Source organism: Myotis myotis, unplaced genomic scaffold (assembly GCF_014108235.1).
Source record: "Myotis myotis isolate mMyoMyo1 unplaced genomic scaffold, mMyoMyo1.p scaffold_m19_p_12, whole genome shotgun sequence".
NCBI classification, from domain to species: Eukaryota; Metazoa; Chordata; class Mammalia; order Chiroptera; family Vespertilionidae; genus Myotis; species Myotis myotis.
This window is the reverse complement of record NW_023416316.1, coordinates 38474667-38499825: the sequence shown is the minus strand read 5'-3', so window position 1 is coordinate 38499825 and position 25159 is coordinate 38474667. Positions and strand designations below refer to the sequence as shown.

Genomic DNA, 25159 nt, shown 5'->3' with positions numbered 1-25159 from the left:
CTGGCGGTCCTGAGAAACATTCGGGGGGCCTTCAATCCTGGTTGCCCATTAGAATTACTTTGGAAATGTTTCAAATCCCAAATCAATGGGAAGTAAGAGAGAAATCTCTGGGCATCAATATTTTTAAATTCTCCAGATTATTTCAATGGGCATCCATTGGGCTCAGCTCTACCATGTTGACAATCACACTTAATGAATTTACTCAGCCTCCCCTAACCACTTCTCCACCCCTTGCGTTTGTAATTCTACTCCCATGTGTACCAGGGAAAAGCAAAGATGTTTAAGGGAGAGAGGAACAGAAGGGAGAAACCATTTGTGACAAGGGATTAGTGACTAGAAAATGAGAGCTGCCGAAGGTGGTAGAGAGGTGAGGGGTAAAGAGAAAGGTTTGAGATTGATCCTTGAAACAATTGAGTAACTCTGAGCAAAAGTTAAATAAAGCTGATATTCATGTGAGCATTTCCTCTCACAGAAAGGTCATGCACTTTCCTATGGCAGTCAAAGCAATTTTTATATATTTATCCTTCTTAGTGACAGGAGTTCAGGATCAGAAATTTCAGTCCATGTGTTTTTATCATTCTTATTTTATAAGTGCGAGCACTGAGGCATGCTGGGAGAAGGAAATCGCCTTAGACCTCAAGGTTGGGGCCAAGTGGCCCAGTTAGCATGAAGTCCGAACTGCTTACCAGGCTTTGTTGGCACTGCAGCTATAAGGGATGCACACTGTGGCTTTAAAATGCTAGTGTGCATAGACAACTTTGATCCAATATTTGGGAGGACAGATACTTTTATGTAATCCCTCACCTGGACCTCAATAGAGGGTCCAAAATAAATGGAGCAAGCTAGTCCTGAAAAAAATTTATGTTATTTATTTATAATCACAGATGACTGTCACCTGGCATATCCTGCTCCAATGGATGAAAATAAAAAAAGAATTGCAGTGCAGAAACTATAGGTGTCTATACAATTCGGGGGTGGGGGAGGGGTGATGTTTTTAAACTGCTGATTGTGATTTAGCAAACTCTGCATTCTTTTGTGAATAAGTAGTACCAAAAAGAAAAACCAGTCTTCTCCCTCCGCCTTGCTTGCCTGGGCAGCCCTTCACCCTTACTTAATGAAATGGAACGGTTGATGCCTTTAACTCCTCTTTCATTTAATCTCATTAATGCAGTCTGTTGGGATTCTAGTTGTGAGGTAACATAGGAGCAGTCGTCAGACCTCTAGTGAAAAGTGCAATATTTTTCAGTTAGATTTTTAATTGCAACATCAAAATGTGTGAGAACGAGCTAAAGTCTAAAGCTGACGCCACTGGTGAGTTTTACATTTTCTTCTCTCTGTGACACGTAGCTGTATGTATGAATTGTTCTCCAGGCAAGACAGTAAGCATGTATAAGCTCTCAGTGAAATAAATTAATGGCTAGGTGTGGGAACAATAAAATCTTTTTCTGACTCGAGAATGTACATAATAAAAAGTCGCTCAGGCTTTATTTTATACTGGAGAACATATTTATATATAAATATTATCCTATCCAGAAGTGAATTACTGAATGTGTAAGATTTGAGGCTGAATTTAAATAGTCATCTGCCACATTACAATAACCTTGCGGTTAACAGTACGAACAACCTCGTCACAATTTTGCAGCTTGATTTTAGTCATTGGCATTGCTATCATTTCAACGTTTCTAACTTTTTAAAAAATTCAGGTTATAAATATATTATACCAAACACTTAATCTTATGTAAGAAATCTATTTTCAAAAGAAGTCTGTTTCATTGAGTGATGATTAATGATGAGATAAAATATGTTTGTGCATTTTTTCTCATAAATTTTTTTGGTGTAAGTGCACAGTTCCTCAAACACACATTGTTTTATAACATAGGCAGGCTCTGAGCATTTGTTTTAAAATGGCAATAAATCATGCTGCATTATTTATTGTCATTTTTTGCTAATACTACATAGCAATGAACATTTAATAACATTAAGATATGAATTGATATATAATTATTTCTTTCAAATAACATAAAACTTACAATTGTTCAAAAAGAGTTACTAATCAAACTAAAGCTTCTTAAAATATTATAGAAACTTAGAATTACATCTTTCCACAATGCTTAAAGCTTCCTAGTGCTAGTATTTTTAGAAAAGAATAGGTATTGTTTCAATGCAATTATACTCTGGCTTCAAAATATATGAATATAAAGATTTTATTGGTGAAATAAGTGATTACCAGGAGGTTGCAGTTCTGACATCAAGGGAATCGTCAAACAACTATTTATCCTTACAACTGACAGAGTATTGTTGCTATTGTTGTTCAGAAATTAATAACACTGGACATATTAACGTCTATGTACTTAATCCTCTTTGGGCTTGAATTACAATTAGCAGAGGCTGACAGGTGAACATAAATGTTCTTGTCTCCACTGACTTGGTGATAGGGGAAAAAACAACCTTTTCCTTCTCTTGTAAAATTACATAAAACACAGCGTTTGATTTTAGGAATTTATCTGTATACACACACACACACACACACACACACCTCATTTTTGAAGTGAGCTGTATGAATAAACGTGTCTGTACATTTTGCAAAGAGAAGCAGGTATTTTGCTTTCCTCTTAAATTTTAGGGGAATTAAATTAAAGCTACAGCTTTTGATTTTAGAGAGGAAGGGAGAGAGAGAGAGAGAGAGAGAGAGAGAGAGAGAGAGAGAGAGAGAGAGAGAGAGAAACATCAATGATGAGAGAATTATTGGTCGGCTGCCTCCTTGCACACCCCCTCAAGTGGGGATTGAGCCCCAACCTGGGCATGTGCCCGTGACCTGAATCGAACCCAGAACCCTTCTGTGCACAGGCCGATGCTCTATCCACTGAGCCAAACAGGCTAGGGCAAAGCTATAGCTTTTTTTAAGTTACTACAGTAGAATATTTGGTGCTATGGGTAGCAATTTCTGGTTTTCACCAATCTTTTTCCTCTATTATTATTTTCCCCCAAATAAATATCTCTGCTGCTTTAGAAGTATTTCAAACCCCTAAAGCAGTGGTTCCCAACCTTTTTTTGGCCATGCCCCACCTAAGCATGTCAAAAATCCTGATGCCTCCCCCTCTCCCTGTGACATATAATTCTTAATATTCAAAAACTGAACTCCTATTCACATACTTGCTCTAAACAAGCTTTCAAAGAACATGGCATCCATGAAAGAGAAAAATAAAAGAACAAAAGGACAGTTGAAGTCCTGAGGAAGAAATCACTAAGGAATTGTTTAAAAAATAATAATAATAATATGAAGTGATATGAAAAAATAGTAAATAACATTTCAAAACATATAGTAGAGAACTGAAATGCATAAATATGTCACAATATATGAGGCCTGTAGAAGCATAAGAAATACAAAATCACTGTTAACAATTCATTCTCAGATTGTCCCCCTTAAGAATCAAATTGCCCCCCTGTGGGGCCTGTGCCCCACACTGGGAACCACTGCTCTGAAGAAACAACAAAAAGCAAACACAAACTGCACATTTTCTCCTACCAATTTAGGCCACCTGCATCCAAATGCCTCTGGTAGAAAGTAATGTATAGGAAACACAGCTAGCAAAGGACCACCGCAAACATCTCCATGCGAATGTTATTATAAAGTATCAAACGATGACTATGAATTGTCTGCTTATAGAAAAAAAACGTTCAAAAGGAGCAGACTTGCTAAAACGGAATTGAAAATCACAGTATCTATTCTTACTACTTGGTCATCGGGCTCCTACTACTCCTTCACCAGCTTACATAAACGCTGAATAAAGCTGTTAGGGATTACGTGCAGCATGCTGGATCTGATGAGCTCAAAAATAAGATAGCTCGGGTCCTATAATATTTAGGATTATGCTGTTAATCTCTTTAGGGGAAGTGTGCAGTATCAGCAGAACAGGCACTTCAGACTTCCAGGGAGCCATGCACTCCTAATCCCACATTTGTCCGGTGGCGAAAACCATTGCCTGCACTGATAGGTTGGTGTTGTTTAGCATAGGGTGACATTATAAGAGGAAGCTTCTAGGAGAGTGACATCTTAAAATTATCATTTTACCCCTAAAATAATTGCTGGTGCTGTGTTCAGATGAGAATACTTTTCTTTAAAATGCTATATGCCCGTTTTTGGAAAAAGGCCATCTTATGTAAGGATGAACTAAACCAAATATCCCTTCCTCCAACCTCTGAACTCATTTTTGTCTTTAAAGATGAAGTACAAATTAAGATGGTCTCTTCAATCTTATAATTTCTTTGTATTTCAAGATTCAATGCTGAAGCAATGGCGGCTGAATTGCAAGTTTGGCAATTCACAGAATCATTGAGCAGAGTTCTATATATCCACCCACCCCCACACATACAATTTCCCGTTATTAATATCTTGCATTAGTGTGACATACTTGTTATAATTAATGAACCAGTACTAAGACATTATTTTTAACTATAATTCATAGTTTACATTAAAGTCCATTCTTTGTGTGAATACCTTATCAGAAATTCATAGACATGTATCCATAATTACACTGTTGTGCAGATTAGTTGCATTACCCTAACGATTCTCTGTGTTTTACCTATTTCTCCCATCTCCCTCCCTGGAACCTATGGCAACCATTAATTTTTTTTCACTGTCTTTAAAGTTTTGCCTTTTCCAAAATCTCATACAGTTGGAAACACATGTAGCTTGTTTAGACTGGCTTCTTACACCTTGCAGCATGCATATGAAGTTCCTCCATGTCTCTTCATGGCTTGATAGCTCATTTCTTTTTATCACTGAATACTATTGAATTGTCTGGATGTATCACTGGTAGTTTATCCACTCCCCTATTGAAGGATACTTACTTTTTCAAAGTTTGGGGCAATTATGAATAAAGTTGCCATAAACGCATTCCTTTTGCTCTGCATCCTTGCCAGCATTTGGTATTGTCAGGTTTTGGGTGTGTTGTGTTGTTTTTTGGTTTTGTTTTTTTATTTTAGTCATTCTAAGAAGTATGTAGTGGCATTGCATTGTTGTGTTTAATTCTCTAATGATATACAGTGTTGAACATCATTTCATAGGCTGATATGCCATCCATATCTTCTTTGTTAAGGTATCTGTTTTGATTTTTTACTTTTTTTTTTTTTAATTTAAAGAGCTCTTTGAATATTTTGGTTACAAGTCTTTTATCAGATGTGTTTTACAATATTTTTTCCTACTCTGTGACTTGTTTCTTCATTCTCTTCATGCAATTTGATTTTTAACATAAAACGGCTGTATTTTTTCATCTCCTGAAAAGAGGCTTTTTGAATTTTCCTCAAGGGCATGAATGCTGCCTGGTCTCTGAATCACACGTGTGACCTGGTGTGTGGAGTCCCATCCCTGCTGTCCTTCAGTGGAAATAGTGCTGTGGAAACATGAGCTTCCTGTGGAAGGTTTCAGCTAAATGGAGATGAGAGAAAGAGGCTGAGAAACAAACTAAGGAGAGACAGGGTTTTCACTGAAGCAAAATACTTGCTGTTTCCTTCTTTTTCTAACTGGAAAAAATAGCTATCAAGTAGAGTACATGTCTTCTATTGTATATAAAGTTCTCTTTACAGAGAGTTGAGCGTGGGGCAGACACCCTGAGAGTTAAACTGTAGAATGTCTTCCCTTTCTCTCCCCCAGATCTTCTCAAACTTTACTATGTATGTGCATCATGGAGACACTGTTACAATGAAGATTCTGATTCTGTTGGTCTAGGGTAGGACCTAAGTGCCTGCATATCTATCAAGCCCAGATGATGCCGTGCTGCGGTCAGGAACCACACTTTGAGACAAGCATTGTAACAGATGAGAGTATCGGCATGACGACTCCTCAACTCTGTGTTAACTAAGCTGCCCCCAGGAGGTGGGGCAGCTTTCCAAATATTTCCAGAATTAACATGAATAGCTGAAATGAGTTCATTTCTGTTTCAAATATTGCTTGACCTCCTTACCTCCACCAAAAGGAGACTTGGTGCAATTCAATTTTTAAAATAGAAAAACTATTTTTAAACATCTTTTCAAGAGAGGCTTTTTTGCACTCAGCATCCAGAGAGTGAGTTAGTGGCCACAACTCCAAGAGTGGTCCGTAGAAGAGGGAGGACCGCCACTGTCTCAGAATGTGAAGATGCAGGCACAGCTGACAATCGTTAAATCTGCAAAGGAAACTGGCTACACTGGGTGTTCGTTACAGTCATGCAAGATGTTTCTGGGAATAGACTGGCTTCTCTTTCTTCTGCCTGGTCAATTAATGACCAGAGTTTTTTGTAACTAATCCTTCAATTGTCTTACTGCCTTTTGAACAAAACAGAAATGCCTAAAAAACAATAGCAGAAACTACTTTTCTAGACTCCTGTGAAGTTTTTAATTTCCCCTAGTGCCAGAGAAATTAAAAATTCCTTCAGTTCTGCCGTAACCGGTTTGGCTCAGTGGATAGAGCGTCGGCCTTCGGGCTGAAAGGTCCCGGGTTCGATTCCGGTCAAGGGCATGTGCCTTGGTTGCGGGCGCATCCCCAGTGGGAGGTGTGCAGGAGGCAGCTGATCAATGTTTCTCTCTCATCGATGTTTCTAACTCTCTATCTCTCTCCCTTCCTCTCTGTGATAAATCAATAAAATATATATTAAAAAAAATTCCTTCAGTTCTCACTTAGGGTAGCTATAGCTGAATTACCTAGGCATCACAGAACAGTTGTTCTCAAACTCCAGTGCTGTCCTGGGGATCTTGTTAAACAGCAAATTCTGAGTCGACTAGTCTTGACTAAGTCTTTTTTAAAATTATATATTTTTATTGATTTCAGAGAGGAAGGGAGAGGGAGAGAGAGAGAAAAAAACATCAATAATGAAAGAGAATCATTAATCGGCTGCCACCTGCATGCCCCACTCTGGAGATCGAGCCTGCAACTCAGGAATGTGCCCTGACCGGGAATCGAGCCGTGACCTCCTGGTTCATAGGTCGACACTCAACCACTGAGCCACACCAGCCGGGCTTGAATAAGGCTTGATGGTCTGCATTTCTTACATGCTTCCATGCCAGGGCCATTGTCTCCGGACCACTGTGAGTGGTCACAGAAGACATTCATTGCTTTCAATCTGAAGGATGGCAGGCTTTACACACACATTATCACATTAGAATTAACACTTTGACAGGACAAGAGGTATTTAATGGGAATTAATTCATAAAGTATGAGTTTAAAGCCACTATGATTCATAAAAGTGATTTGCTTTGCTTCCGAAGGAGATATTTAACTTGTTATCAGTAATTGCCTCTAATGGTAATCCTAATCACTGTCATTGTTCCTTGTGGGTTATATTCTCTGTTACTTAAGTCTTCTGGGGAGTGAGAGGAGGCAAGCACTTCAGGGGTAAATCTTGTGGAAAAGACAAATCAACTCGCTTCATGATAATCCTACAAATTATGCCTTTGAAAAAGTCATTTTTTTGCCATCACCATACGATAGTAATTTTTTTCTGATTCTAGTTTCCAACGACACATAGGTTAGGAAATTGTAAAAACAAATGTTACTTTTAGGTCATTTAGGAGCTATCTACTGAATGGACTGGAGAGCTCATACTGACCACCACCCAGAATATTACAGAGAAGAGTGTGAGAAGAAAGGGAGACCCCAAATGCTGATAGATGCGAGGGCATTCTAGTAGGAATTAGAGTGCACTGAATTTCATGAGCCACGTTTGGTATTTAAGCAGGAAGCTGGGATTGAGATGTTGTGTGCCTGATGAGATACACGACCCAACAACAGGAATCTTTTACAATCACCATATATTATGATTTAAGGCTCTAAGCTCAAAGACTTCCTTTTTCCTGAGGGTTTCATTTCCCACACCTCCATCCCATTCCAGGCTTAGGGTTATTTTCTAATAAGTCAAAGTTACAGTGGAACCAGAGCTTAGGAATACTGGCTTCACTTTTTAGGTTTGCCGTCATGTGACAGCAGAAGGTTTTATACCTGACAGAGGTAGACACTTATCAATCTGCCAGTGAGAAAAAGAAAGTACAGACAGTGATTTTAACTTGGATTTGACACAAATGATAAATGAGATGCAATTTGAGTAGAAGAGATGCAACTTGGGCTACTGAGACCATCTGCAAAGGGATTTTCAACCAAAATAGTCATCTTTATTGGAGTTTTTGTATGTGTAAATTGTGCTTTACTCAGACATTCAGAGTTTTTCCTTCACTATCTGCTTTTAGCACAACTGTAAAATTCTCAAACAGAAACTGAGAGGCCAACCCAGTGTTCTGGAATGGGAGTTCTTATAGACTGGGCAGATGCTTCTTATTCTCCTTAAAGAAAAAAAAGGGGGGGGGGGCGGGTAGAAAACAGAAGATGCCACAAGTATAGCTCCAAACCAAAGGTCAGGAAACAGAACAAATTACTAGTCACTCCTAAGTATTTTCAGATTCTAGCCTTGCACCAGGTTTTATTTCTTTACAGATGGTTTACATGCTATGAAGAATTCCTACTTTGTGCCCAGCCAGCACAGCCATGGGTGAGCCTGAGAGGGGGCGGTGAAGGATTTAGAAAAGACAGACAAGAGAATAAAGCTGGGCGCTGGGTGGGATGCTGCCCTCTCTGAGGGAGAGACAGCGCCACAGCCTGCGAGGAGTCTTTATTTTATAGCCGAATTCCATGAAGCAAAGTAAGGTCCTGGTCAAGATGTTTACAACATTCTCGTGGGTTTCAAATCTACTCAATTACATGCACCTGAACTCTATCAAGCCCACATCACTCAGCCATGTGGGACCACAGGTTCGGACCATAAAGACAAGCTTACAACTACAGCCTTTGGCTATAATTGTGCTGGGACTTACACGTGTCTTTGCAACAAGAGGATCGTGCCCTCATTAGTCCCAGGCTTGTACCTGTCCAAATGCTGTAGCCACTCTCCACACTACTTAATAACTTGTTTCACTGGATACTCAATGGGGCCTTATCATATCATATCAGAATCACCTAGGGGCCTACTCCAAAGTATGCATCCACCCCAACCTCAAGATTCTGATTTTTCTCTCCGCACCTCATATATGGAAAATCAGTGTTGCTTAAAGCCTCTTTTATAAAAGGAAGTATGTCAAATTTCTTGGTTGTACTAAAAGAAAAACAATTTTAGGACCACTGCTTTAAAGAGTTATAAAAATTCTCTTTTGGGCTCCATGGAAAATATAACAAAGAAATTAACCTGGACCCTGTCCTCAGTGGACTTGGAATGCCCAGAACATAAAATGGCCAGGTTGAGTTGTAAGAGATGGAATGGTAGGACCTGAGAGTCATAAGAGCACACACAGTAAAATATTTTCACCAGCCAGAAAGTATCCGAACAGCCCATTCTTACTACCATTCCTGATGGTTGCTTTTAAAAGTTAAGGTATTTGTATGCATATGCATAACACGTGGACACAGATAATAGGGTGGTGAAGGCTTGGGATGGGGGGCGGAGGTGGATTAGAAGAGGTCAATGGAGGGTAAGGGGGACATATGTAATACTTTCAACAATAAAGATTTTTTAATGACAAAGAAATAACATTAAGGTATTTTATGGATTACAGTGATACATTTTCTAGTTAACTCAATAGTTTAGATTGGTTAATCTAACTTAATACCTGTCTTCACAGGCAGGGGGATCTAAGGGAGCAGAAGGAAAGATATGTACATGATAAGCAGAAAGGATTCAACACATGGTGGCTTTGTTGGATGAGAAGGGGCTCTGAGCAAGGACAGACCCTGCCATCTTCAAACAAGAGACAAATTTTGACTACTCTAACTATTACATAACTCTGCCACACTAAGGGTATTAAATGACTTTAAGTTCAAAAATGGTTCTAATATAAGGTAAACCATGAAATAAATTTAAATATATCATGACTTTCTTTGACATTGTAAGAATATCATTTCCAAAAACTGTATCTGATTGCTTTTATAAACAAAAAATTAACTGGTGAATAAGCTTTTAAGTAGAGTCTCCACAAAGGATTACCAACAGAAAAATATAAGTGAGAGGAAGAAAAAAGAAATGAAGAAAGATGAGCATATCTCTGTGCCAAGCCAGCACAGCCATGGGTGAGCCTGAGAGGGGGCGGTGAAGGATTTAGAAAAGACAGACAAGAGAATAAAGCTGGGCGCTGGGTGGGATGCTGCCCTCTCTGAGGGAGAGACAGCGCCACAGCCTGCACGCAGGGTCTTAATTTTATAGCCAGATTCCACGAGGCAAAGTAAGGGCGTGGTCAAGATGTTTACAACATTCTCGTGGGTTTCGAATCTACTCAATTACATGCACCTGATCAAGCTTTGTTTACTTGCTGTACCTCCCACTCAGCCACTGGGGCTACAGGTTCGGACCATAAGGTCAAGCTTACAACTATAGCCTTTGGCTTTGCCACGAGAGGATCGTGCCCTCTCATTAGTCCCAGACTTGAACCTGTCCAAATGCTATAGCCGCTCTCCACATATCTCAAGCCATCTCTCAGAGCATTTCAGCTCCTCTATGTTTGTCTGTGAACGCTATTTTTTAATTATCCATGAATCAAGCAAAAGTATGAAAGTTGAACTCTCTCCTCAGTTTCCTTATCACACCATCATTGCAACAGGTGATGAGGTCCAAGCCAGCAAATTCTCCCTAGATGCTCAGTTTGAAACCATGACAGATAGCATGTCAGCAGATCTGTATGCACTGCAAGGCAATTGTACTGGAGACTATGGCTAGTATAGTAGCGAGACATTTAGAAATGGCAAACATTGGAGCAATCGCATGACCTGTTGTCTTAATCAGTGTCTGAAATACTGTCTTGAAGATGTGCTTTATAAAATACGTAGTAAAGCCCAGCTGGTGTGGCCCAGTGGTTGAGCGTCAACCTAAGAACCAGGAGATCACAGTTCAATTCAGGTCAGGGCACATGCCTGGGTTTTGGGCTTGATCCCCAGGATGGGGTGTGCAGGAGGCAGCCTATCAATGTTTCTGTCTCTCTGTCCTTCTCCATTCCTCTCACTCTAAAATCAATTTTAAAAACATATAAAGAATACACAGTATGAATGATCAAATTGTGGCTCAGAAGCAGTTTATTTTAAATGAGAGAAAAGGATTAGTGACTTTAATTATTTATCTTCATCTATAATAGACCTCAGATTATCTATTCTGCCATAATTAGTAAAAGTGGTCATAGGTTTTCCAAACCGTTGATCCCTTCCTACACACAACAACACACATATACCCTTTTAAGTGGCTTCTTTCTCTTTAAAAATACTGTTCTAATGTTTATGGTTCTTCAGGATTACATGTTGAGCTAGGATTATAAATATGTATAAATATGCAGATGCTCTATCAAGTCATTTCTTATCCCATTTGTATTTCCGAAGTTGTGTAAGATAACCTTTGTGGCTTTCAAAAACATCTTATCACATCCCAGGGGGCAAATTACCTCTATTTTCATTTCCTTTAGAGTTAGATCATTTTATAATTAAGAACTTATTGAAGCAGATTCTCCCCACGTGTAAGTTACTCCCTGGGGAGTAATTTATGCAAAGAGTCCCTCTGACTTAATATCATATAAGCCTAACAACTGTACAATGGATACCTAGGATTCTTAGTCAATTTTGTAATAATTGTAAGGAATTTACTGTTCCAGAGGTTATCACTTTAAAAAATAGTATAAATAACATATTTTTATTAATTTGGTATTTTTAATAAAATAAGATTTTTAATAAAGGAATAATGGTGTGGCTTATCATATTTCTTGTCCAAAAGCATTAAAAATACCAGTTAATAAAGATGCTGATGATGAGGACTGACATTATGTAACTCTGCTACTTACAAGGCACTTCTACATACAATATCTCATTTAACCCTCACAAATCAATGAAGCTTGTCAGCTGAGCTTTATAAAACAGAAAACAAGATCAGAGATTTTATCTTTGCCATGGCCGCAATCATTAACAGATTAGGGACTGGAATCAAGGAGAACAGAACAGAGTAGAATGACATAAAATCTCTCATTTTTTCCACATCACTAAATCTTGAAAACAAATACTAGTTCATGTAACCTGAAAGCTAAAAGAAAAGAAGCTAATAAAACAGTTTAATAAGATGTTAGTCGACTTTGTCTCTTCTGATGTTTTTATCAATATCTCTATGGTTGGTGCTCCTGGGATAATATAGGAATTCAAAATTGTATTCATATTTTATCTTTGCGGGAGGCCGAGAAAGGGTTACTGAATGAATTGAAGTACCAGGAAAACTGGCTAATTTCTGGTTGCCATCTCCCAAGTCAACTCCAGGGCATCATTGGTCACCTTGATCCTCAGTTTTCTCGTAGAACATAACACTGAATTTTTTGCTTATAAAGATGATTTTGTTGCAGAATTTACCAGGTGACCAGAAAATACACAAGGAGTACTCAGAGATTTAGGAAAAACCCTTTATTTAAAGCAGCGCTGCTGGCTCAGGGGATTCGAAGATCGAAAGCCTGAACAGTGAATACAATGAGATCACCCCTTATATATTCCTAAGTTTCTTTGTTTCCTATCCGTTTCCTAACTACTGGGCTTTTTTTGGTGGGCTTTCACAGCCCTTCCTGAGTCAGTTAGAATGGGGAAGTTAGATTGTATCTAAATGCCTGGCCTGGGTGACACCAGCGACCCCCCCCCCTCCCCACCTCTGGCCAAGCTGCCAAATTCCCGGCCCATGGCCCCTGCAAACTGGGAACACCCAGGAAAACAGACTATTGCCTAAGGAAGAGGCATTGACTTAATTATAAGCTAACAAGAATGTGCACCAAGACACCGGTCACTGGCACAGATTCAGATTGCGAGCCCCCCACCTCCCCCCAAGGTTGCCCTCTATATTCCTCCTCAATTTAAACTTACTATGAAATAATTGCACAAAAAAGTAAAGTGTTATCATTTTTAAGGTGGAACAATAAGGTAAAGAGGTTTATGTCTTGCTTGCATTTATTTTGTATATTTAAAGGTCAGAAATTGTAGAAAAGAATCCACATGGCACATTTATATACAAAGCATTTTGAAGCATATTTTGCATATTTTAATTTGGGTGTAGGAAAAGAAAATCTTCTTAGTGTGTATATTGTATCTTATGTAAACATTTATTGTATTCATGGACATATAGAGTATGCTCAGTAAATATTTGACTGATTTATCATCAGCATTTTCACAAGTAAACATTCAGCCACATAATGTATAATAAAGTCACCACCATCCCCTCCAGTTTTGCTTTATTAACCTATTTTAAAAAATATTGAAATCAGGCAATGTGATAGCTCTTCTTAACTTAATGTTTGAAGTGCAAAATAAGAAAATCAAAGCCTCAGGTCCCAGGGATTTTTGACTTGCATTATTTCAAGGTCAAGTTTATAAAGGAGAAAATGATGAAGGCAAGAGTTTACAAAACATCTGGTTTCTTGTTATATTTTTTAGTTTGAGAAAAAGAAAGCAACTAAGATGGCCCCCCTTTCAATCAGAAGGGGCTTAAGGAGGCCATTCCAATAGTAGTAGATGACCCCACACTACACCCCTATTCCCACCCTGGTGTCTTCAAGCACCAAGATCGTGGCAGGGAGGGTGGAGAAGAAGGTAGGAGGGTGAAAGTAAGAAGACAACTCTGTGAGCTCAAAATGTCTGTTTTCCCTTTTCAGCACAAATCGAAGTGATACCATGCAAAATTTGTGGCGATAAGTCCTCCGGGATCCACTACGGAGTCATCACGTGTGAAGGCTGCAAGGTATGGGGCTTTAACACAGCACTGCCCACAGCATCCATGTTTGCCTCAGGCATCTGTGTACCTCAGGATGCATGTGGTGACACCGTTTTAAAGAAGGCTGCTATAGCATTCGTGTGCCTGCTGCTGACATTCGGGAATTCTTGTTTGATGGGTGGGTGGGTGGGTGGGTTTTCCATGCCTTGGCCTTTCACATTTTTGCTGTTGTCTAACTGGTCAGCAGATGTTTAAAAACAGATTGTTATGTAAAAGCTTGAATTATTCACAAATAAAAAAAATTTATTTCTTCATTTATTACTATATGAAGAAACAAAAGGTTAAAATAAAAATTATAAACTAATGGGCCAACATTTATTTATCTGCTTGAGTAAGAAGTCAAAGGAAGAGTTGCAATACGCATATGGCCATCCTTTATTCTCACATTCCAGAAAATGTTAAAAAAACAAAACCAAACCTGGAAGCATGAAATGTTAGATGTAAACCAGATAGTCTCTAAATTAATTTAAAAGCATCTGCCCAACCTCCTCATTTTTCAATGAAGTCCTGAGGTATAAACAAGATTATGTCATTTGACCAATGTCACTGATCTGGTTAGCGAGAGAACATGGCCAACAACATGGGTGTTTTCATTCTTGGTTCAATGTTCCCCTCCAGGACAGATCCACCATTGCTTCCAAAACAAATGAATGCGTATGGACAAGTTGCTTTTATTGATTTTTTACAGAGAGGAAGGGAGAGAGATAGAGAGTCAGAAACATCGATGAGAGAGAAACATTGATCAGCTGCCTCCTGCACATCTCCTACTGGGGGTGTGCCCGCAACCCAGGTACATGCCCTTGACCGGAATCGAACCCGGGACCCTTCAGTCCGCAGGCCGACGCTCTATCCACTGAGCCAAACCGGTTTCTGACAAGTTGCTTTTAAAATACAAAGCTGAGAGAGAGAGAGAGAGAGAGAGAGAGAGAGAGAGAGAGAGAGAGAGAGAGAGTTGGTGGGTATAGTAGTGGTTAACATAGACCTAATCTGAAATAAGAGAAATTTGAAACTTAACAGTAAGTTTGTTGACTTAGTCTTTAGAAGGAAAGAAAGAGTGAGAGACTACATATCAGGGGGAAATAAAAGCAGTTCTACAACTAATTTTAAAGGGCAACGTGGAACCAGAACAAATAAAATGCAGCTGTAGTCTGGTAGGGAAAAGAGATATGCTGGCAAAGTTACTGATAAAAGCAAATTATATTTTTGATAAAAAATGCAAGAGAGTAAATCATTAATTTAAGGTTGGTTCTTAGAACCAACCTTAATCTTGAGAGACTTTCAAATATAAATAAAACAAAACGTACTGTATCTGTCAAGTAGTAGTGTGAAAAACTGGCAATGTCTTATCATAGTCTCAAAAAAATAAACAACAAAAAACACACACCATGATTCCTGGAATTGAAACTGGAGGGAAGGAAAAAAAGAAATATATGAAAATAAAATTGGGGAGGGATGCAGAGAGGGAAAAATAACATTGATATAAGAACCTAGTAACATGCTGACCTGCTTTCAAAGTGATTTGAACATATTTGAACATCATGAGATGTGCTTTTCATTCTTCTGCAGACCCACAATTAAGAACTGCATATTAGCCTGGCTGGCGTGGCTCAGTGGTTGAGCGTTGACCTATGAATGAGGAGGTCACAGTTCAATTCCCAGTCAGGGCACATGCCTAGGTTGCAGGCTCAATCCCTAGTAGGGGGCATGCAGGAGACAGCCGATTGGTGATTCTGTCTTATCATTGACGTTTCTATTCTCTGTCCCTCTCCTTTCCTCTCTGAAATCAATAAAAATATTTTTTTTAAAAAAAGAACTGCATGTTATCCACTTTCATGCAATTTTTTCAACTCATCATAAAGAACAATAAGGCAAAAGTACAAATCAGCAATTTTTTACCTTCCCAGAATGTTATTACTACTGTTGGGCAGGTAGATAGTTTTCTTCATAAATGCTAATAATTTTGGAATGAACACTCTCCAGTGAAAGCTGGTCTACTTTACATAGTACACACACACACACACACACACACACACACACACACATGCTTTTTAGACTAGTTTCAAAGCAGAGATGTATTGTGTTTCTTTGCATGAGCTCTATTGGAAAATATCTGATATCAAAATATGAGGATATGTTCATGTTAGGAAGCAAAACATTTGAAACACTAATTCCCAAAAGATTTAACTACTGAACAAATATATTCCAACAGGTCAATAGCCAGGGACTATTTGTTTAGGCTCCTGTCATTTCTTCTGTTTAAAGGAGGAATCCATAATCAAAGAAATTAGGTTGCTATTATGAAGCACACACTGAGGTTTTAGTCAAAATGACATTGTATACCACACTGGGTTTTTTTAATTCCATGCAAAAACTCACACTTGTAAATATGCTACATTTTTCTCCAAACAGAAAACTCAAGAAATTCTGTTTAGAACAAGATGTCAGGGTCAGCACATCTAGTAGCAACCTCTGAGTTTTCATTATACTGTTTTCAACATAAACAACCCATTTTAAATAACATCAAGTAGCTTATGCACTTATTCGAATTTCTATTCAATAAAATTTGAAGCAGAATTTCTGTTTCATGCCAAAAAAAAAACCCCTCATTTACAATAATGAGCAACAGATACATAAGTAAGGCCTCACAATTAATGTCAAACTGGCCTTAAATTAGGCTTGTAGCTATGACTTCAGAAGGGTCTTTTCTGCCCATTCATTTGTTAAGTAAGTGGCACTAGAGAGTATCCAAAAATTTAAAACCGCCCAATTCTTCCCTAAATCGTAAATTCCAAGGTACCTTTAGTCAGTTCCAATGGGCTGAGTTTATGCTTCTGACAGCTTTCGTGGTATATGAAATACATCATTTCAATCCCTGGGGGCTTGTTGGTTATGATCTCCATTTTAAGGGGCATGAATTCATTAGAACTGGACAATCAGATACCGCTCTGCCACCATTGGTCCATTAAATAAATAATACACATGTATTTGTGGGGATGAAACTAGTCTTTGTTGTTGAAAGGCTTGGGGGTTACACCACAAAACCAGCTGGCCTGCTCCCTCTATGAAGATACTGGGCCACGCATCCATTTCTGAGGTTTTTCACAAGGCCTGCCAACCTCTCTTTACAGTGCCATGCCGGGCCATAAAGGAGCCTGAAACAAAGGGCAATCACTCATCTGGATCCTGTCTTTATTCAAACAGTTGGAAGTTTTTTGCATTAGCATTGATTTTTAACATATTGTGTTAATATGTTAGTTATCTTGTTTACCAAGTCTTTGGGTGATCCTTACATTTTGGGGCCAAGGGAATTGCCTCATAAGCCTCACCATAGTCCCAGCCCTACCCCATCTCCTGTTGACAGTTGAGGAAACACAAACCCTTTTGACAGAAGTCAGGGGACCTATTCCAGGCCCCTCAGCAAGATGGGTATTGGGTTTACCACCTGGAACTTCTCTAGCTTTCCTCTTGCAAGAGATATTACTGTGGGTTATCTTTTCCTAGAATTTCTCCTGGTAAATCTGTAGACTACCACTTTGTTGCACTTTGCTCTTTGGCTATATTGCAATTCAAGAGTAAAGAGTGATTAGGGAAACTGATTAAATTGGTGAATGATACTTTCGTATCTCTGGAGAAAATGTTTATTTCCTGGTAGAGTGTTCTATAAGATAACTAAGGTGAGTGGTATCCAAAAAGTAGAGAATTAATAAACTCAGGTTTATTCAGGAGGGCAATGGATGGTCCATGGCAGTTCATTGTGTACCAGAAGGAACCAAACTTATTTACATAAAAACTTCCTACATCAGTATAGCCTGAGGCCAAGCAGAGACCATTAATTCAGCTTTTACTTATTGCTTATGTTTTATTGAACAGTTAATATACCATGGTTTCTTATTCAAAGATGTGATTGATTAAAGGTACATCCCTGGTTCAAAAAACAACCTTCCACATACATTCTGGCCAAATTCAAAAATTTTCAAACGGCAAAAATGCATCTTAGAAACTAGGAAGATAGTAGCATATACCGAGCCCAAACTCCTTAACACTGCTATTTCGACCAATACCCCAGTCCCTCACCCCCACAGCACTTGGCTCTATTATCATCCCCATCAAGTTTTGTTATATTTGCCTTAGCAGTGACACTTCCCTCTGCCACTCCTTCCCCACTGTTCTTTGGAGCAGGAGCTCTGTTCTGTTTTTCTTTGCATAAAGCAGCATAGCTCACAAATGTCTTTAGTAAACATTGATTGAATGAAGGAATGAATGCTACTTTCATATCTCTATAGATAGCACATATTTTCCCTGGTAGAAACATCCTTAAGCATCCAAAGAATTTTAAAAATTAAACACAGTTATGTTCACTGGAGAAAATGTAGCAAATATATATATGTTAATACTCTCTGTTCCGATTCTTATGTCTCTATCTCCCTCCCATTCTTTTTTCCCCTCTAGGGATTCTTTAGGAGGAGCCAGCAGAACAATGCCTCTTACTCCTGCCCAAGGCAGAGAAACTGTTTAATTGACAGAACCAACAGAAACCGTTGCCAACACTGCCGACTGCAGAAGTGTCTTGCCCTAGGAATGTCAAGAGATGGTAAGGCATTGCCTTCCGATTTGTTACATAAAGGCTTTCAAATGGAGGCTTTCCTTGAGTCTATTTAAGCCACTGCAAGAATTCTAGACCAAGGGAACTGGAAATAAGAAGGAAAAAAGCATGTGCTGGTAGTGCATTAAAAGGAAAAGAACATATAAAAATATAGTATTGCCTATGAAATAGGAAGAAAGAAAGGGCTTTACTGCAGCTTTGGGAGCAACCTGTGCTAAGTTAGGTGAAAGCCACATAGTCCTAGGTTGAAAGGTGACCACCTGTCTAGGTTTGCCTGGAAATGAGGCGTTGGTTTCCTGGAACACGAGATTTTCAGAGCTAAAACTGGGAAGTCCTAGGAAAATAGAACCATTTGGTTGCTGAGTAAGTCTTACTGGTGCACAGGTTACTTAATATGTGGAGATGCTAAGGAACAGAACATGTTTCTGTAGGAAGCCCAGAATCTCCATTGGCCCGTCACAGCTCCTCAGATAAGGATGTAGACTATTCTGAGTCGTGATGAAGATCCCAAATGCCATAGCAGCAGTCCAGGTCTGAGAAGGGTTGTGTAGGTAGTGTCCTTCTCAGAATATGACTCAAGTGTGCACTCCACTTTCATGCCCAACCCAACTAGGTGGCTTGACTCAATAGCTGAACTTAGATTAATGAAAGAGGACAAATAAATTCAAGCAAAAGAACTTCATCTGGCTTTTCTTCCATTTTTAAGCATTCATCTAAACTAATTATTTTCCCTTGGCATGGACCACAGCACTCCTGTATCAGATTGTGAGCAGTCCTGTGTCTTGGGGCCATTTCTGTCTTGTCCAACTATATCCTCAGGGAATGCTTAAAAGCAGCCCCCTAAATGTTTGTTTAATTAACCATGGCATTCTCTTTTACCTAGAGCCTGAGAGACAGTGCCCCTGATATTTATTTTCTTTATATGAAGCACTGTAGATTCTGTGCTGCTGGTCACACTGCCTCTAATGAAGTTCAAGGTGGTGTAGACCCAACCCCCTCAAAAGAAAAAAAATAACTACTACCAAATTATTTTTAAATGGGTAAGTGGCATGTTCTGTACCTTGGTATAAAGGGATTTTATGAATTATTACATTAAATGCAGGCCTTTTAGTCATTTGGATAAATTCAACTCCACATAGGACTTGATATCTAACCATACAAACTGCTTACTTCTTAGCTTGCATTCTCCAAACAGTTATATCTTGAGGGGTTGTTTTTTTTTTTGTTTTGTTTTGTTTTACGTTCTCTCTAATTTTCAACCCACCTAAACTTGTCTTGCACAAAAGTACACATATGAGATAAATTTGATCAAAAAATAAAAAGAAGAAAAAGAATCTGACCTTGAGCCCTTTAGTTTACAGGTAAGCTTCTAAAGATGCAGAAATGTAAGTTTCCAAAACTTTTCTATTTATTATCTGATTTTTTATTTGTCTTTCTAGACTTGTTAACCACATAGATATAGTCCTAGGGTAAACTTACAGTACTGTGTACTTCTACACACTAAAGTGAAGAAAAATGGAGGATTGGGGTTAAGTGGTTTTCAAGATTTATTTAGTCAAATTTTAAGGTGAAAGTATGCATGTATATGTGTATGGGAATTAATAGCATGTATATGCCCACTGCATCTTCTCCACCATTTTATTTCTTTTTAACTGGACCCTTAAAAAATGACAGTTGCAGAAATCTTCAATGTAAACTATTTCCAATTGTACTACTATAAACAAACAAACAAAAAATAGAAAAACGTTAGCATTGTAGGAAGATATTGAGCTCCAAAGAGGAAACATGACACCCATCTTGCAGTAATCAAGTATGTGTCCTCCTTAAGGACACGCCTTTATGAAAAACTAGAAGCTGTCCTACAAGGTAGTAAGTAGATGTCTTTGAAGAAGCGATAACTTTTTTCATTGTTACTCCAGAAACTTCCATTCCATTTAGATTCCCACAATCCAAATAAATATGAAAAGATTTCCGATATTTTGCATGAAATTGTTCTTTGCTAGTGTGGGATCAACATGAGGGTTAAGAGCTTATCATGAGCAAATACCATAATCACTGAATATTTATGAAGCACTTGCAACGTATACAGAATCGTGCTTGTTTCTTTGAGAGCTAGCAGTTTAACAAGAGACTGCCTCTATACTCAAGTGAATCTCATTAGCAGAATAATTCAAGTTTGAGAGGGGCAAACACTCAAACTATGTGCCATTCTGATTAATGGTTAGTGGTGAGAAGAATGCTAATATTTGAAACTATAATAGTAATACAGTCTTTGTTGAAATGGGCCTATGCATACAACAAATGTATTGACAAAGAGTGACAAGGAATTATTTATATGTTAGGAAAGTTCAGTGGATTTACTTTTGCTATGCACTGTAATTTTCCTCAAATATGTCACTACATTTATTATAGGAAGGGGCATAAAACTGAAACACTGGCTTATCAGAATTTCTGAAATAAATGGAAAATTCATTCTAAAATAGTATTATAGCAATTGTCAGTAAAGTCCACAATTTAGGATGAAGCCTGATAATGCCAAAAGGTGGTGGGGCTTTAAGTTGCCTCTCTGAAAATATTTCAGCTTGCTCAGTGACCTGATAAGATAATTTCCTGGAAAGGGCATAATTATTCACCATTGAGTTTTCAGATGTTCACCAGGGCACAGGTCTTGACTGCATACTTATTTGACACTATTAGCTTTGATTTTGAGATCAAAAGCAGAATTCTGAACCTAAAATTGTTAAATATGGGGTCTTGACTGAGCTCATTCATTCATCTTCTATCAGCTACAGGTTAGTCTGTGCCTCTATTGATTATAGATGACTTTGTCTGGGATAACTGAGGTGACTCGACTCCACCTCACATATCTTATCCTCCATCAAGCTAGGTGAGGCCTGTCCTTTTCATGGTGACATACTCAATCACATAAGCATTTTGGAAGCCTCTATTTGTGTCACATATGTCAATATCCCATTGGCCCAGAACAGGCCACATGACCCTGAGTAAGAATGCCTACACAGAAAAAAGGGCCCTGAACTGTACACGGGGAAGAAGTGGAAGTAGGTAAGAAAAATCAGGGTCATTAATAAAATCAATCAACCACAATGTATAATTCACCTAAATACAGTGTGTAGAAATCTAAAACAAGGATCGAATGGAAAGGAGTTTAAAAAGAGACACTGCATTTCTCTCTTCATGTTAGAAGAGCTTCTCATTATCCATTTTTTTCTCCCTATAAATTTTAAGCAAACAAATGCAAAACTATTCTACTAAAGTAAGTCAGAAAGCAAATATACTCGAACCGAACAAAAATCTTAATCTATAGCAATAGGTACAAATTTGGTATTCACCACCATAGCTCTGTAACAAAGAGCTGTCCGAATCCTGCATGAGTGCCACAAACAGAGGCTCAGCAAATAACGAAGCATGTCACATTAATTTCATGGGGGGAAAAGGTTCTTTCTGAATCCAAATGTGTCATGATTTATTTTTTCTTATACAAAATAATTTTTTTCACTAGAGAATTATATGTAGTAAATTATGTATAAAGATATAACATAAAGGTACAGAGAACACTTTCCCTAAAAGTCACTATAGAATTCTGTCCATGGACAAACTACAAATTTCACAACAATTAGTAAGCAAATAAATTTGTCTTTGAGAAACAGAGTCTAATAAAGACAGTGTCTCTACAAACAAAGTTGAATACAATTATCTAAATGATTCAAGACTCTACAGAAATGACAGTTGAGCTGGAAAGAGGAATTTGGTCTGAATTAACCAGATTAATTTTCTTCATTCAGAAAAATTACTGGATAATTGCTAATTTGTTTTCCAACTTAGGCAGCATCTGAAAGCAAAAACATAGGATTAAAGAGGAATAGGAAGAGATTGGGCTGCAGGCAGGAAGGAGGAAAATTACATGCTTGACACCAGAAAGTGTACACAGTTACTCAGAACTTAATCTATAGTCACACTTGGCAGTGACAGAGGCTGGGAAAGGTGGTCTCTGTTCTGACCAGCTGATGCTTAGATAAAATTTGGTAGCTCTGTAACCAACAGAAGGAGAAAATGAACTGAAGGAATGTTGGGGATGAGTGGCAGCTCCTTCGCAGCAGGGATCTCTTCTGTAGGCCCTTCATGCGGGGCTGGAGAGTTAGTTCTTAAGCACGTCCCTGTTTAGTTATTCTCAGGAGTTATTCTCATCAACCCTAATGACCGAATCGGGGGTTGAACCAGTTTCTTGCCTCCACTTGATTCTTTCTACATTCTCTGAGCTCCCAACACCATCAGATGGCGGGAACACTGTCACAAAGGAAAACAGAGACTCAGAGAGGAGCCTCCAAGTTTGTCACATGTTAAAGTTCCCACTTTTAACATGAGTTGAACAACATACAGCTTGATGATTCAGTCAAGGGAGCCCCTGGACTCAGGATGTTCACAGCCTAAAATGGGAGCTGACAGCTGGTGAGGAAACGTCACTACCTGACGTTCTATAAGTAATGAAACAATGCATTCAGCCCAGCAGGAATGGCTCAGTGGCTGAGTGTTGACCTATGAACCAGGAGGTCACGGTTTGTTTCCCAGTCAAGGCACATGCCTGGGTTGCGGGCTTGATCCCCAGTGTGGGGCATGCAGGAGGCAGCCGATCAATGATTCTCTCTCATCATTGATGTTTCTATTTCTCTCTCCCTCTCCCTTCCTCTCTGAAATCAATAAAAATATATTTTTTAAAAAGAAACAGTGCATTCAGATGAAAGCATCCTCATATCACTCTATGACCACTTCCAAAGCCTCTTCCTCCTCTTTCCTCAGAATGGCTAAGGCTTTTGGCAGAAGAGACGGGCAATATAAAACTCAGGAGGGAGAGTGTGGAATGAGAGAGAAGGGGTTACTGTTGGATCACTTGCTGGCCACTGAATGCACAAACTTCTTCCAAAGATCCGTTTCATTTGACCCCAAAAGCCAACTGAAGGCAAATGATGTGGTTTACTTAAAACTATGTTTATCACCCTGCCCCACATCCTTGTTCTTACCCAACACACTAGAAAATAGTGAAATAATAAGGTCCTATTTGACAATCCGGTAATCCTAATGCTTAGGAGAGGAAGTTAACAATGAGTTTAGGTTGACATCTTCATAGCAGGTACTATTTGGTAGTTTGTATTATTTTTGATTTTTTTCCCCACAAGTAGAAAAGAACAAGAAAATATGCTTTGTAACTTCACAGCAATAAGAAATACGTAAGTGTTCACGTTTCTTCCTTGCTTAGACTGAATTCTCCCTATGCACATAAACCAGTAAGGACACCCATGAATATAACTTTTATCAAATACAGAGTGCAAATGAATGGGCTCTTGGGCTATGGTGCTAGGAGTCCACGCATTTGATATTGAGGGGACAGCCACCCATGACCCATTGGACTTGAGGTGGTTAGCGAGAATGATAACTGCATACACTGTTTTCTGCTTTTCTCTCTGACCCAGCTGTAAAGTTTGGGAGGATGTCCAAGAAGCAGAGGGACAGCCTGTATGCCGAGGTGCAGAAGCACCAGCAGCGGCTGCAGGAGCAGCGGCAGCAGCAGAGCGGGGAGGCGGAAGCCCTCGCCAGGGTGTATGGCAGCAGCATCAGCAACAGCCTCAGCAACCTGAACAATGAGGCCGGCGGCACTTATGCCAATGGACATGTCATTGACCTGCCCAAATCCGAGGGTTATTACAACGTGGATTCCGGCCAGCCGTCCCCTGATCAGTCAGGACTTGACATGACTGGGATCAAACAGATCAAGCAAGAACCCATCTATGACCTCACATCCGTATCCAACTTGTTTACCTATAGCTCTTTCAACAACGGGCAGCTAGCACCAGGGATAACAATGACTGAAATCGGTAAGTGGAAGTCTCCCAGCTCATTTTTGGAAATTCTGCTTTGAAGTTGCCTTGGTCCTATTTCTAGGGTCATTTTCTTAGTTTGTTGAAATGCTTGCATTCGTGGCTTCTAGGGAGAAAAGTAATTGATTTTAAAATATTTTCTAATAACTGTCATTGTTTCCCTATCTCATAAAAATTTGTCTCAAGCAAAGGAAGAAAGAAATTCTAAATAGAAAGATGCTATCTGTAAAGAACAGAAGCTATCTGTTAAATTTGGGTTCATCACTGAAAGAAAAATGTTATTGGTATAAACAGGAAAATTTCAGCAAGGGGCTATTTCATGTGAAATAACTAAGGGGTACAGACACAGGATGTAATAATTGAATGAACAGGGCTCCAACTCTCCCTCTAAGACAGCGGTTCTCAACCTGTGGGTCGCGACCCCTTTGGTGGTCGAACGACCCTTTCATAGGGTCGCCTAAGACCATCCTGCATATCAGATTCATAACATTACGATTCATAACAGTAGCAACATTACAGTTATGAAGTAGCAACGAAAATAATTTTATGGTTGGCTCACAACATGAGGAACTGTATTTAAAGGGCCAGAAGGTTGAGAGCCACTGCTCTAAGATAACAGAAGCAAATGGCACCTCAGTTTCCTTCTTAGTAAAGGCAGAGGGGTAGACCAGGAGACCTCTAAGCCTCTTGCAAATCTGAATTCAAGAATTCTACATGGGAATAAAATCTGAGTTACTGGCAATGAAAGCGTCTAGTCTGGAGTATGTCAGAACCTAAGAGCAACAAATTAGCTCTGGTAAGGAGGGCTAGTCACAAGCGTGATTGCATCAGTCACGCAGTCCTCTCTCTCTCTGCTGTGATATCCTTTGCGTCCTAAG

General features: G+C 39.0%; 1 protein-coding gene across 1 annotated transcript in view; it reads left to right on the top strand.

The window, feature by feature from the left end:
* RORB (RAR related orphan receptor B) overlaps positions 1-25159 on the top strand; it is a 172188-nt gene that overhangs the window by 110288 nt on the left and 36741 nt on the right. The window contains exons 2-4 of the mRNA XM_036329112.1: positions 13669-13754; positions 18237-18378; positions 23877-24278. Coding sequence (XP_036185005.1) covers positions 13669-13754; positions 18237-18378; positions 23877-24278 — 630 coding nt within the window. The remainder of the gene's footprint in view (positions 1-13668; positions 13755-18236; positions 18379-23876; positions 24279-25159) is intronic.